Source organism: Talpa occidentalis, unplaced genomic scaffold (genome assembly GCF_014898055.3).
Source record: "Talpa occidentalis isolate TD23 unplaced genomic scaffold, MPIMG_talOcc4v2.1 talOcc4.14, whole genome shotgun sequence".
In the NCBI taxonomy this organism is placed as follows: domain Eukaryota; kingdom Metazoa; phylum Chordata; class Mammalia; order Eulipotyphla; family Talpidae; genus Talpa; species Talpa occidentalis.
Window position 1 is genome coordinate 25,530,797 of NW_023601433.1, and position 13,818 is coordinate 25,544,614.

General features: G+C 39.5%; 2 protein-coding genes across 8 annotated transcripts in view; one reads left to right on the forward strand and one right to left on the reverse strand.

Moving 5' to 3' along the window:
* LOC119244006 (patched domain-containing protein 3-like) overlaps nt 1-11,668 on the reverse strand; it is a 31,632-nt gene extending 19,964 nt beyond the window's left edge. Inside the window, 1 exon segment of the mRNA XM_037509796.2 lies at nt 11,558-11,668. Coding sequence (XP_037365693.1) covers nt 11,558-11,668 — 111 coding nt within the window.
* A 580-nt stretch (nt 11,669-12,248) lies between these two features.
* Nucleotides 12,249-13,818, forward strand: part of LOC119244449 (putative ankyrin repeat domain-containing protein 19) — a 279,339-nt gene continuing 277,769 nt past the window's right edge. For 5 of the 7 annotated variants that reach the window (XR_008551744.1, XR_008551741.1, XR_008551743.1 and 2 more), the window contains exon 1: nt 12,249-13,316. The gene's annotated coding sequence lies outside the window, so the exon portion shown is untranslated. The remainder of the gene's footprint in view (nt 13,317-13,818) is intronic. The other 2 variants (XR_008551742.1, XR_008551745.1) reach the window with 2 other exon arrangements.

A 13,818-nucleotide genomic window follows, 5' to 3' on the forward strand; every position in this document is an offset into this window, starting at 1 on the left:
ATCATGAGTATAATATTTGGGGGAAACATTGGTAAGTTGTGTATCAATATCATGGTAGTGTGGTCAACTCTTAACATCAGTGGCCTCCATTGAATCTGGACTGTCAGTATCTGTGACATTCCGTGGTCCCTTTTCTTAATGACTCTGAGTTTGGCTAACTTGGTCAAATGAGACGTTAGTAAGACTGACACATCAGAGGATTGACAAGTTTTGTGCATTTGGAACTTGTTGGCTCTGAAACAAGAGAAAACAGGGTCCTGCTGAATTGGGATCAGGTTCACAGCACTCATAATAAAACTTTTTAAAGTAGTTACTTTAACCTTGACCTTAAATTCCTTTTTATATAACAAAGTGAATTTCCCATTTTCTGTACTAGAGTGATACCCAGAAAGAAATAGAAGAAAACAAACTGGAGATTGCTTAAGGGAAATAAAAATAGATATTTCATTAATGGAAGTATTAGAAAAGGAGAAAGGAGATATTGAAGGTTGTACTCAGCACACAAAAGTAAAAAAAACAAACGAGATCTGAAATATTATTGAGATAGGACTTTAAAGGGGGGAAATAATTTAATATTTAACTAGGTCAGGGCCTCACTGGTGGTGCAGCGGTTGAGCGCTGGGTTGCGAAGCTGCCTGCAGCCTCTGCAGTGCCGGTTAGATCCCCGGCTGCTCCCCGCCACCAGAGGAGGGTCCCACATCGCGCACATACCTCTCCTGCAGCCCGCTGATCCCCTTAGCAGTGTACTTCAGTCCTTCTGCCTGCTCTGCTCCCCGCTCTGGCTCTGGTGAATTCTCTCACCCTCCCGCGCTTCTGTCTGTACCCAGTTCATGTATAAACAAAACAAACAAACAAACAAATAAATAAATAACATGCCTCTATAAAAAAAAAATATTTAACTAGGTCAGAGAGTGGCTATAATCTGAAAAAAAAATATATCAGAGAAAATAGTAGTAATGCTCCCAAAGGGGATCCAAGTACAGAAGGTAAATGAATATTTTACCCACAATAACTGCCTATTTTGTTATAATAAAATATATATAAATATATATAAAACTTTCTTTAAACTCTGTAACTATGGGAATTATCTTCTTTACATAGTTGCACACACACACAAGCATATATATATATATTTAAAATATATTTTTTTTCTTTTGCCACCTACTCTTAACTTTTTGTTTGGTTTTTAAATTAAATAATAACTGATTAGACTTTATCGTCCTTAATCATGTGAATCGAAACAGGGGAATGGTGGTTATGGAAAGCAACCTTTAGGGAAATTAGATTACAAGTAAAAGTATGGACATGTACTCCTCTTTTCTACAAAAGTTTCCAAATGGTTACTGATTTGTTTTTTGTTTTTGTTTTTTTGTTACTGTTGTTCCTTGTCTACAGGTTTAGATCTGGTCCTCTGGTTCTCCTTCTAGTTCTCCTCCTTTCATTATTAGGAAAACAGACAGAAGTCCCGTGTATGAGTGTTTTCCCCTCAGACCTTTCATATCTCGTATCTGCTCTGCACTAGAGTTGCACAGATCTTCATGATGAGCAATTTTAAGAAATTTTAGTGAAAGGTAGATATGATTTCAGAAATCAATTCTTTGATTTTTTGTTGGAGAAGTGCTCTTGAAGCATAGAAGAATTAGTCAGTGGTTACAAAAAAAAAATCAATGGATTTTTGTATTTATATTTTAATTTTGTTTTTCCATATGTACACATGTTCCACTCACCCTCCACCATATCACTCATGTCAATACCCCCTTGGCATTGGCATCTCTATACTCGCTGCCTTCTCACTCCCCCCACCCCGTTTCCTCTGGTAACCATTAAATTGTTTCACTGAGTTTAAGATCTATTCCTGCTGTATTTTGTCTGTGTGTTTTTTGGTAATTCATACTTCTTGTATGAGTGAAACCATCCAATATCTATCTTTCATTTTCTGATTTGTTTCACTTAACATAATTACATTGAGGACCATCCATTTTGTCTCCAAAGCCACTATTTCATCTTTTTCACATCTGTATAGTATTCCATAGATGCTTAAGCCAAGATGGTGGACCATTAGTTTAGACTACTTCATGCATTAGTAAGTACATTTCGAGGGATAAAGTTACATATAGATTCATGTTTTCCCTGAGCTCTAGTGGACCAAGAATTTCTAGAGTTATATGTTCTCCAATAAGAAGCACACAGAATAGAAACCTTAGAAAGGAACCAAGAAGGAAAAAGTGATCAACCTGTGCCTGAAGTGCTTGATGCAAGGATCTTGAAAAGGAATTTGGATAAGTTTATCTAAGTTAGTAAGGTGAAGATGGACAAGACTTAAACAATGAACGGCTTGATAATTCAGAACTTAATATTTCTGGCCTCAAAACAAGAACATAGGTCTTTGTTTGAAAAAAAAAAAAAAAAGGAAAGAAAAACAACAACATATCTGATCCCCGAATCAAGTTAAAGCAATGGAAGGAGAGAGCTCAGTCCTAAAAAAAATGGCTGGCTTATAGATTTTTCCAAGATGTCAGGGTCAAGATAAGATTTGTAAAACTAAGGGAACCTTCTGGAAAGGAGTAGGGGAATGAATTATATGGGATTGACTGGGTGGTAGTTGCCATGGATCTCCAGCATTGAAAATGACATGACATTTCATTGAAGTGAAGTTACTTAGGGTATGAAAAGTCCAAAGGCTGATTAGTGGCCACCTTTTGGGGGAAGAAACATTGCAGATGCATAGGTCCTTCCAGGCATCAAAAGGCCACAATTTCTATTATACAAGATTTTATATAAGGGAGGAATAACCTGTTTCAGAAAAGACAAGTTAAATTTCTTCTGTGAATTAGCTGACTAGTGACTTTAAGAGATGGCCATTTTTAGCATTCCGTTTAATTTCTTCAATAGCAGAGGGTGAATAAGGTTTTTAATTCTTTTCCAGGAAACATGACAATGTGTATTTTTCTAATTATGTGTTTATGCTATTTCTTTTAAAATTATTAACATTTTCATGTGTTTTGAAAGATTTTTTTAAAAAATCTGTTATTTATTTATACTTTTGATCCTTTTTTCCATTCATAACATTAATTGTGCCTATTCTTTTTTTTTTTCTTTAAACAGGTTTTCAAAGCTCTCTCTATCTACAACTCCTTTAAAAGAACCAAATTTTGATTATATTGTTTAACTCTGTTTTAAAAATCTTTGATCACTCTGTTTCTTTCATTTCTACCTATGCCTTTACTTCCTTCTTCCAGATTTCTTCTTTTTCTGACTTGTTGGGTTGACAGTTTCTTATTTTCCAATAAGTGCATTTAAAACTGTTAACTTTTACTTAAGTGTTGGGCTAGGTACTCTCCAGGTTTTGATGGGTAGTGTTCTAATTATAAATGTTCAAAAATTGAGTAATTTTCTTAACTTTTTTTAATCATGAATTATTAAAAGTGGGATTGTTTCCAAATCCATTGGGTTTACATGGTTCATATATTATGTATATTATCATTATATTGCCAGAGAGTGTTCTATATAATATTGATTCTTTTCTATTTGATGAGGTGTATTTTCTGGATATATGTTTTTTTAAAAGATTTATTTATATATACAAGAGCTGGGGTACAGGCTAGAAGCACGGGAGGATGAGACAATTCACCAGAGACAGAGTGGGGTGCAGAACAGGCAGACCTACAGAAATATACTGCTGAGGGGAGCAGGGGTGGGACAGGGGAGGTCTGCCATGCCAAGTGGCTATATCCATGGTGGGCGGGGAATCGAACTCTCGCTGCAGAGGCTGTGGACAGCTTCATAGCTCTGCACTCAACCCCATGGGCCACTGGGGAGGCCGATATATGGTTATTTGTGTTAATTTTTTTGTATATGAAAATAATTGTTATTGTGTTGAGTGTAAGATTCTTTATTCTTAAGTGCATTGCACATCTGTGTATCTTAATAATTTCATCTGATTATCTGTTTCTGAGCTGGAAAGATGAACCTCCTACCATAAGTCTGAATTTGCCAACTTAACCTTGTAATTCTGTTTGTTTTCTTTATATATTGAAGCTATTTTGGTTACAATCCTGCTTATAAGTTTGCTTTGTTTACATTCTTGCTACTTTTATATATATCAAATATCTCTTTGCCTCATGAAATATTTTATACTTATAAATATCACTACCTATGAAGAGATAGGAGGAAATGATATTGCTGAAGCAGGTTAACAAACATCACGTGGAGTATCAATATCCAGGACTATTATTGACAAGCCTCCAATTTTTTTCATTTATATGTTTATGTGAATAGTAAAGTGCGTCAGTTCTCACATTTTTGGTTCTATAATGTATTGTCTACTTTTTTGAATCATTGAAAACTCAAAGCTGATTACATGGCTATAGCTATCAATATTTATTCTACTAGAAATAAAAAAAAATAGAGAAATTATAGACAAGTATTAATTCACTTTAAATAACAAGTGTATTACTAGTTAATGTTTATGAAAATAACTATTTTAATATGAAAATTAGTGATAAGTGTAACATTATTTTTTAAAAGTATGCTTTTTTCCAAATCTCTTTAATATCCGGCTTAATAGAAAAAAAGCTGAATTACCCTATCTGGTTCTGCCAGCATTCTGTTTTGCTATCAAGGTTTATGCAGCCTTTGGAAAACTCCCGTTTTGTTTTGTGGTATCACAAAACAACAAGATTGAAAAAAAACCTAAATAACATCTTACATATTTATTAAGAGTTGGATCTTGCAGATTCTCAGATATGATCTCCTAGTATTGGGGGACTACACTTTGAGAATCCCTGCCCCACGACAAGAGAGCTTGACTATACTGAGAATCTCAGAAACACATTCTTGATGCCACAGCCAGGAGCAGACTGGAATAAACCGATTGAGATTTCAAAGATGATTTAATGAGAGGTTGTCTGGTTGATACCACTTTTCAAAGTTGGGAACGGAGTCTAGAATTTTCACTCAGTTCATTCATCATACATTTACTATAATTTTACATTATATGCCAGGAACTAGACACCAGGGCTCTTTCTGTTCTCTTTGGGGAAGATTAGACAGTGAGCAAATAAACTAGTAAAATATATAGAAATTTAAAGTAGAATTTATTTATCATGTATATATAAGGATGGCAAATTCTATGCAGAAAAATAATGTGAAGAGGTACAGGGAAGACTGAAAGGCTGTGCACATGAAAAAGGAAGGCCTCCTTAGGAAGGCATTATTTGAGTAAAGACCTGTATGAAGTGAAGGAACCAATTGGATATGTGGCAAAAGTGCTTTCCAGATTAAAAAAAAAATCTTTAATTTCCCCCCTATTTCTTCTGTAATCAAATCTATTGTATGTGACATTAGCTGCAAATGTAAGAAGGAAAGAACTGTTCAGTGTCTGCTAAGTACCAAGCATTTCATAAGCTTTCATTTCCATATGAGGTTTGGGACTTTCATTAAGATTTACAACTTAGTGAAGGAAAGCAAGCACATGTACATGATTCCTGTAGTTGTGTAGTTTTTATGAACAGAAATATCTGGTTTGAAAGTGCACCACCATAAGTTTCTATGCACCAGATCTATACAGAGTCTACAATTCCCTTTCAAGAGGTACAGATGTACGAAGGGAATTCTTCATTAAAGGAGGGTAAATCAGGAAATTCATACCTGGTCACACTTAAATGGCTTAGTTGTGTTTACAAAGTGTGCTCATAAACGAACTCACTTACTCTTCATAGCAATCCAAGAAGATGGTATTATTTTTTTTTCATTTTTTTTCAGATTTTTTTTTTAAGACTTATTTATTTACACAAGCACTGGATACAGTCAGAAGTGCAGGAGGGTGAGAGAATTCACCAGAGCCAGAGCGGGGAGCAGAGCAGGCAGAAGGACCGAAGCACACTGCTGAGGGGAGCAGCAGGCGGCAGGAGAGGTCTGGGTGCCATGCGCGACCCTCCTCAGGTGGCCGGGGAGCAGTTGGGGATCGAAAAAGCACTGCAGAGGCTGCGGGCAGCTTTGCAACCCAGTGCTCAACTGCTGCGCCACCGGGGAGGCCCAAGGCTGGTATTAGTCTAAGACATATGATGGTCTCCATTTCTGAGCTGAGCTAACAGGTTCTGAAGGCTAGATAAATTAGCCGGCCATGTGGTAGAGTTGGGACCTATTTTGCCCATAATTTGCCTTTCCGCACAGCGCTTCCCAACACCGTACAGCTGTTCTTGTTATAGGACAGTGAGAGGGGCAGCACAAAACCCCGCAAACCTGCCTATTCTAAATGGGTTCTGCCATCCGCCGCATCAACACAAATCATATGAGACTTTAATGGGAAGGAACGTTAATACAATTAGGAAACAATACAGGAAAGGCAGAGTATAGATTCTAAATGAAGCACCCAGAGTAACCCGTCCCCTTGTGGGTAAAACTCTGTCCAAATGGGATTGTCCCAGAGCAAGGCCCCAAAGCCTGCCACAAGTCTAAAGCATCTTCCAGTGGGGACCCACAGAAAAGGGCCAGAAACAACCAGACAAGCCCGGAAGGAAAAGAACGAAATCAACATCAAGATAAAAGCTGCCATGGTCACCTCACCATGGGTCTCACCCACATCTGTGTCACCCAGTCCACGACCAAAAGACAAGTGCAATTTCTTCACGTGTCTCTAGGCTCCATGCGCCTCCTCCAGGTCTCCTGGCTCCATCCTGCTTCCTTCCTCAGTCTCTTCTGCAGCTTCTCCTCTCCCTGCTCAGCTCCACCCTCCCTTGGGTGGGGTAGGGAACTTCCCCCTTTCCTGGGGACCACCCTGTTACAATCCCCCCTTTTAATTTTTATTCCACCATATCTATGGGGGCACAGATCACATGGTGTAATCTTAGGAGAAGGTCTTTTTTTCAGGGTTACAATGTGTGTAAGAGAAGCAACAATTAGTCAGCAGCATTGTCCATGAATGTCCAGTATGACAGTTTCATTACTTAAAAATAGTCCATTATCCAAGCCAAAAGAAAAAAAAAAATCTGGAGCATTGGCTAAAACAAGATAGCAAATATATCAAAATCACAGGGAAAAAAATGTTAAAATGGTTCAACTTATGCAAAAATGAATTCTCTCAACCTTGATCCCAAACTTTTTAACAGCATAGCAAAAGTTTGTAAATTAAATCTACTTTTAAACCATTTTTCCTATTTTTGCATAAAATCACAGGGTAGAAATAACTAACAGCATTTTTTTTTTTTTTAAGCTGGCTTTGTTGAAATACTCCATATAGGATCAGAGCGAACCGTTGGCATCCGGTCGATGTAGGCTTCAGGTACAAAGTTGGTCTCATCAGACTCCACCTGGGCTTTCCTCTTCTCAAGGGTACCAGGGCTTTTTCGTTGGCCGGGTTGTCCAGTCCTGCCAATGGAGGCAAGCTTCCTCACCTTCTTTGGAGGTCTCTGGAACCCTACAAACAAAGCAAACAGGTTCTCCTCTTCTTGGTTCAGCTCTTTTTCAACTTTCTGGAAGAACTCCACACAAAGCCACACAATCAAACTCACGTCCAATTTTTTTAGTTTAAGCAGACAAAATCCCTATGGAAGTTATGCAAAAACAGACTCTGAGATAAGTAGCAAAAATTACTACCACTATTTGTATGCTGTGTTGGTATCAAGGGGAGAGAAAATGTGACAAGTGCCCTGGCGAGCTGGAGTCGGGACTTTATCACTTTGGGATTTAGGTTGGACTTTCTCTAACGACGTGACGTGCATGGGGAGTCTCATGACGCTGTAGGTCACAGCCCTGGCCGTGCTGTAATGCCTCCCTGCTGTTGCTGTCGTGTTTTTTATGAGTCAGCTCTGAAAGATCTCCTTGGTCTTCCAGCTGCTTGAGTAATTCCCTGTGGTCTAAGATAGTTTTGCTTAAGCTGTGAGCCACCCTTACAAATAATGGTTCCATTCTGCCGCAGCACAGAAGATAACAAAGTGTTGTTTTTTTCTTTCTTGGCGCGAGGGGAATGATACTGACAATAGTTAGACTTGAGTGTGTGGCGGAGACATGGAGCTCGCGGTGTAGGAAGAGCGTCCTGATTTCGTTCAGGTCTGTGGAGCAGTTCCCCGGGTGAATTTATCCTCACCATATTTCGTGTTTTTGCTCCTGATACACTTATGTTTTTGCTCCTGATACACTTATTTCAAGTCACTTTCTTAATCGCTTCCTAGTTAAGGATTTTTAGAGAGTTAAGGATTTGAAATCTTATTCTCTAATATGTACTGAAGTTTTATATACTTTTTAAGTATGGTAATATATTTTCATACTTTTTTCTCCTTTAATGTCCTCTGCACCGGAGTGAAGGATTTGTATTCAACAAGGATTGCAGTCATGGAACACTGGGTTAGGGAAAGTATAGGGTGTGGGGGGGGGGCGGAGGAGGGTGGGAGGGAGAGAGAAAGGGCTAGATAGAATGATCACCATTCGTTTTGATGGTTTAAAAGTTATGTACTGGCATTATCTCAATAAGAACTCCATTGCCTTGTGACCTTTCTTTGTTTCTGGAGATGTGACTCTCATTTCGGTAAGGCATATCATATTGCTAAATCTGACGTCAAGATGAAAATCATTGCATGTGATTCAAGCCAATAAATGGCAGGGCACTTATCTAAATGTATTTGGTGGATGATTGCCTAGGAAGGCTCTGTGAGAGGTTTTTTGAAGATGAGCTCAAAGTACAGTGTTTATTTGATTGAGGTTCTTCCACCACACCACAGTCTTTTAAGTGATGTCTTGTTCTTCGTTCCCCTCCTTCAAAGGTATATGGACCTAATCTGTTCCAGACTGTTCCTCCATACTTTGTAGTGAGTTGTCAGATACTCACTGCAGTAGTTGAACACCTTTAATACGTCTTTCAAGAAAGGATGGCATTTGTGAAAAAGTTGTCTTATTTTTCTAGCAAGATAAACATTATTTATGCTGTGCTATGGAAAATAAACATTGATACTTATCTTTCTGTATAATATGAGAATAAATGATTCCACTAAAATAGAAATAGATGCTTTTTAAAGTGAGCTAGTATAAAAACATAGGTCATGGATATAATCTGAAAAGGTTCTAGCCAGTAGTTGGTTTCTGTTTTTGCAGAAACCCAGTGTGGCAATGAGAGATCACTTGTGTTGTTGAGAAATCATTGCACAAGAGTCTTTAATTCAAATTTGTGTGTTATTTTTCAAGTTAATTTCAGACTGTTGGAGAATAATCTACGTGTGAGATCAGGATTGTGAAATTAATGCTTCCATTTATGTGACCTTATGTGAACACTGAAGGTCTTCATTTTTCACTTTGACAAATGAGGGTAGAATAGAAATCTCTCAAACCCTATCTGATGTTATTAAATATGTCAAATTCTTTGCTTCTGTGGCTAGGCATAGTGAACTAAAGTAGCAAAGTGTTTCAGAAGGGGTTAGAGATACCTATTATCTAAATTGCTTTCCCTGCAATGCCCTTTTTATCCCCTTTCTCTTTGACCAGTTTCATACCGGGGATCGAACCGGTGCTGCGGAGGCTGCGGGCAGCTTCACAGCCCAGCGCTCAACCACTGTGCCACCAGGGGAGGCCCTGCTTTTAAAGTTATTTTATGTTCCAGAGGTGATATGTCCTTCACTTTAACAGCACAAATAATGTAGGAAATGGATGGTATTTCTTGTTCAGCAATCAGAAAAATTCGTAATATTTTGCCTCCTCTTTGACTCTCGGGGTCTGAGCTAGGCACTCGCTCACACAGAATTTCCATCAGAGAAGATGAAAGATGCAGGTGCACTTTTACAGGGAACATTATCTGGTAGCCTGTTATTCGAATAACATTTTGAAAGACTGCATTAGAGAGACAATTAATATGGGGAGAAGGTAGAAAATGAGGGAGAAAGCCCAGGTTTGTTCATGTATTTGTATGATTTCATCAGTTGCCCATCTCAGAAAATAAAATATGTCTTAAGAAGAAATAATTCAGTAAAAAGAGAAAAACTGAAAATAAAACCTTGATGTATTGGTAAATTCGGGAATCTAGTTTGCAATCTCTCTCCCTCTCCATCTCTCTCCACCCTATGAGAGAGAAAGAGAGAATGGCTGTCACCGCTACTGGTAACATCTCATTAAATATTGTGCGTACTTACTGAGTACGTCTTGCATTCATTCAAATATCTGTTTCTTCAATAAACAACAAAAAAAAAAAATAAATCTTTACAGCTTCATCATGGCCTGCAGTTGAGTCTTGGCTCAAGATATAGTTGGCTTTAGGTTTATATGGATGAATTGTGCATTAGTTTAACACCGGGATTATAGTTGTTTTTATTGTTGTTGTTGTTGTTGTCTTGGAGAGAGAAAAAATAGAAATATATTAAATTTCTTTCCATTCAGGGTCTTTTAAAATCCTTATCTTGATGATTTTACTCATCATCTCAGTGGTGATAGTTATTATTTGGATGATTTGATAGTCACATGGGTTTACTCAACCTAAACCTTTGAGTGGATGAGAATCATTTTATTGGAACAACACTGCAACAGAGGAGGAAAAAAAGTGGCATCATTCGGATTTCTTTAAGAAAACCCCTGGGTGTTGGACAAAGCTATACAAAACATTGTCCATCACCTGCTTTCACACCAAGCACAGGCGCTCGCTCCTTGGCTCTGTTTTGCTGTTGCTGATATAGTTGTGTGTTTCCCTGATGTAAGCCCACCTCCATGTGTTTGTAGTGTCTGATAAACTGATTCTCCAAATACTTAGGGAACAGACTTTGAGTTTGAGGAACAATTTCCCTTTGGTTGCATTTGGTTGTGTCACATTCCTTTTCCTCCTCTGCCTTTCTAAAAGGTCGCTCTCCATAGAGAAATTGAATGGTTCCTGCATTTGGGATTTTGCTTCAGCACAGCCAGCTTGTGCTGAAGATCTGGAGAGCATGGCTGGAGTCCCCGGTGAGTGATGACCTTTGTTACAGTGAAAAGAGATGTGGGCTTTTTCTTATGAAATCCCCCTAGAATGTCAGTTCACTTTATGGCTTTTCTACTTTGGAAAAGCTAAAAACCTTATGGTGAAACTTCAAATCTAGAAAATTGTTAAGATAATTAAGTGCCATTTGAATTTTAATTCAAAATCAGTTTCTTTTAAATACCCCCAAAATTGATGTTGATGACAAGTTTTTTAGAAATGAGAATAATCATGATTGATCATGTCATAGTAGTGTACTTCTTTTTACATACTTTTTTCAAATTGCAAGTTACTGCATGTTAACACACATACATACAACACACGATTCTCACTCCCTTACACATTGCAGCCGCCTTCCCATCAGCACGCGCACAAGCATGCAGCTCCCACTTTCTTTTATTTATTCATTTCCTGGTCCCTTATTTAAGTTTTCTAGATTCCTGCTATGAGTGAGACCATCCGGTATTTTTCTTTTAAAGAAATGCCTCTTTGAGCATGCTTTTAACTGGGCTTTGAAAAGGCAGGTGATGTACAGTTCCTATTATTCTAGGGGAGCTTTCCGGGGAAGGAGACCTTAAGCATCTTTAAGGTCCACGAAGTCCGCCGGCTCCTCCGACTTCAGACGCTAACCCCCGCGCCGCCAGCCGGCCTTCGCCGAGATTTGAGACGCCACGCCCTCGCGCACGCGCACTGCTCACCCTCTGGCGGCTTCATCTCTGTGCGCAGGCTCAGTGACGCCATTTTTTTCTGAGGCGCGCACGCGCACTTGCGCGTAGCGGCGTCGCTTGGCTACAGCTATCCTAGTCTGAAAGATTTAAAGCCGCCGCCGCCGGGACTGCGGTGACCGCCGCGGCGACAGCCGGTTGGCTTCTCTGTGGACGGGGATTGAGCCCTGGGGGCGGAGGAAAGCCACGGCGGCGGCGAGGAGATTCTGACGCGATGAAGAAGATTTTTGGCGTTAGGCGCGGGAAGGGCGCGTGGCGCCGGGCTCCTCCTCCAGCGCGCAGAGCGGCGCCGCGGGGTCCAGGCCGTCGCCCCGAGGCCGCCCGGGTCCTGCGCCCGCGCCCGGGCCCTCGGGAAGATCCACTGGGCCGCGAGCGCGGCGACGTGGCCGCGGGGCAGCAGCTGCTTCTGCTGGGGAAAAACGGCGTGAACGATCGGGCAGGATGTCCAGGCCACGGGGCAGCGGGCCGGCCCCGGGGCGGGAGGACCCGGGAGACGCGCGCACGTTCCCGGCCCGGCGGGGCCCGGCCTGTCCCCGCGGGCCCGGCCGTCCTCGCGCCGACGCTCGGCAGCCGCTGCCCTGGAGCCGCCGCGGGGCCGCGCCCGCCCGTGGGGGAGAACAGCCCCGCCGGCGCTCGCGCCCTTTGCGTCCACTCAGCACTACCTTTACTGACAATTTTAGAAAGATGCAGCTAGTATCAGTTAGAAGAGTCGTGTGCAACAGTTTATTTTTGCTGTTTGCTTTTTCATGCCAGAATATTCCATACTGTAGAAAAGCGCAGAATGAGAGCGACTGTTCCCATCCTCGAGCAACGCCCAGGCTAGATGCGCTTCGGATGAACTCCAGGACCCACCTGGTGTCAGCCTGTACCTATTTCTATGTGTTCTTATGGAGCGACCTTAAAGGGAAACTTTGAAGGGGGAAGATGGCCCTGGCTTCTTGAACAGAAAATGTCATTTTCTCTAAGTGCGAGTTCTTCCTGGTATTTATCAATTTTATATAAACCCAACAAAAAAATTAAGGTTTTAAAAAATTTGAGTTACATGTGCTGTCTTTTACTGTTGTGATGAAACTTACAAAAGTTTTGTAAGGTAGACAGAAGCTTGCCTTCTGGATATCAAAATGTGGTATAAATTTCCACTGACTAGTAATTAGTTCACAACTGAAAATACACATAAATAAATGGAACAGTATAGAAGATGCCCAAAAATCCAAATGCATCTGAATTTACTGGTGAAATATTATAATGGTGAAATACCAGCTAATTGTGTTTGGAAGAAACTAACTAGATTTTTTCAATCTCATAAAAATAAGTTCTAGATCAAATAGAAATTAAAAATGTTAAATATACAAAATGAGAAAAGCACCAGAAGGAAACACAATGTGTATTTGTTCATTTTTTATGTTGTCCAGGACCTTCCTAAGAATGACTTCAAGAGGAAGAAGTTTGATTCAGTAACATAAAAAAAATAAAGCTCTCTGTATATCAAATCATATTAACCAAATAAAAATGTCTACAGCATATATGTATCAGATGAAAAATATGTCTTCATTTTAAAGAATTCTTTGAAATCAACAAGAAGGAAACTAATGTGAAGATTGGGCAGATCTATTTTTGCATATCTGGTCACAAGTGGACATGGGAAAAAATATTTAGTGTCCCAGGTAGGAAATGAATTTAAGTTAATAGATGAGCAAAATCACCTTTTCCATCCGCAGAGTTTGTGATGATGAGGAGCTGTGGTTCTTACACTGTTGCTTAAAGTTTAAGCTGCTTTTGATTTTTCAGTAGGCAACTTGGTGATAACTAACACACTTACAAATATATATATTCCTTTTACTTATGTGTATTCTAAAAATATCTTTAGGAAGTTGAGACCTATAATGTACAATTTTTTCTAGTGCTGCTTAAAATAGCAACATATTAAGAAAAACTCATAACAGAGTTTATAATTACAGTGTGCCCATAATCTAGAGTATGACCTTTGAAAGTGGCATCCACATAGATGTGTGTTCACAATCAAAGGTGTACTTTAGTAGATCATTTTGATTTACATTCACTTGCATTACACATACACATAGACTGTAGTGTAGTGTTAGCCAAAAACATGTACAAGATATGATGAAATGTTATTTTTGAGCTTTTGTATTTTAAGTGATTTTTTTT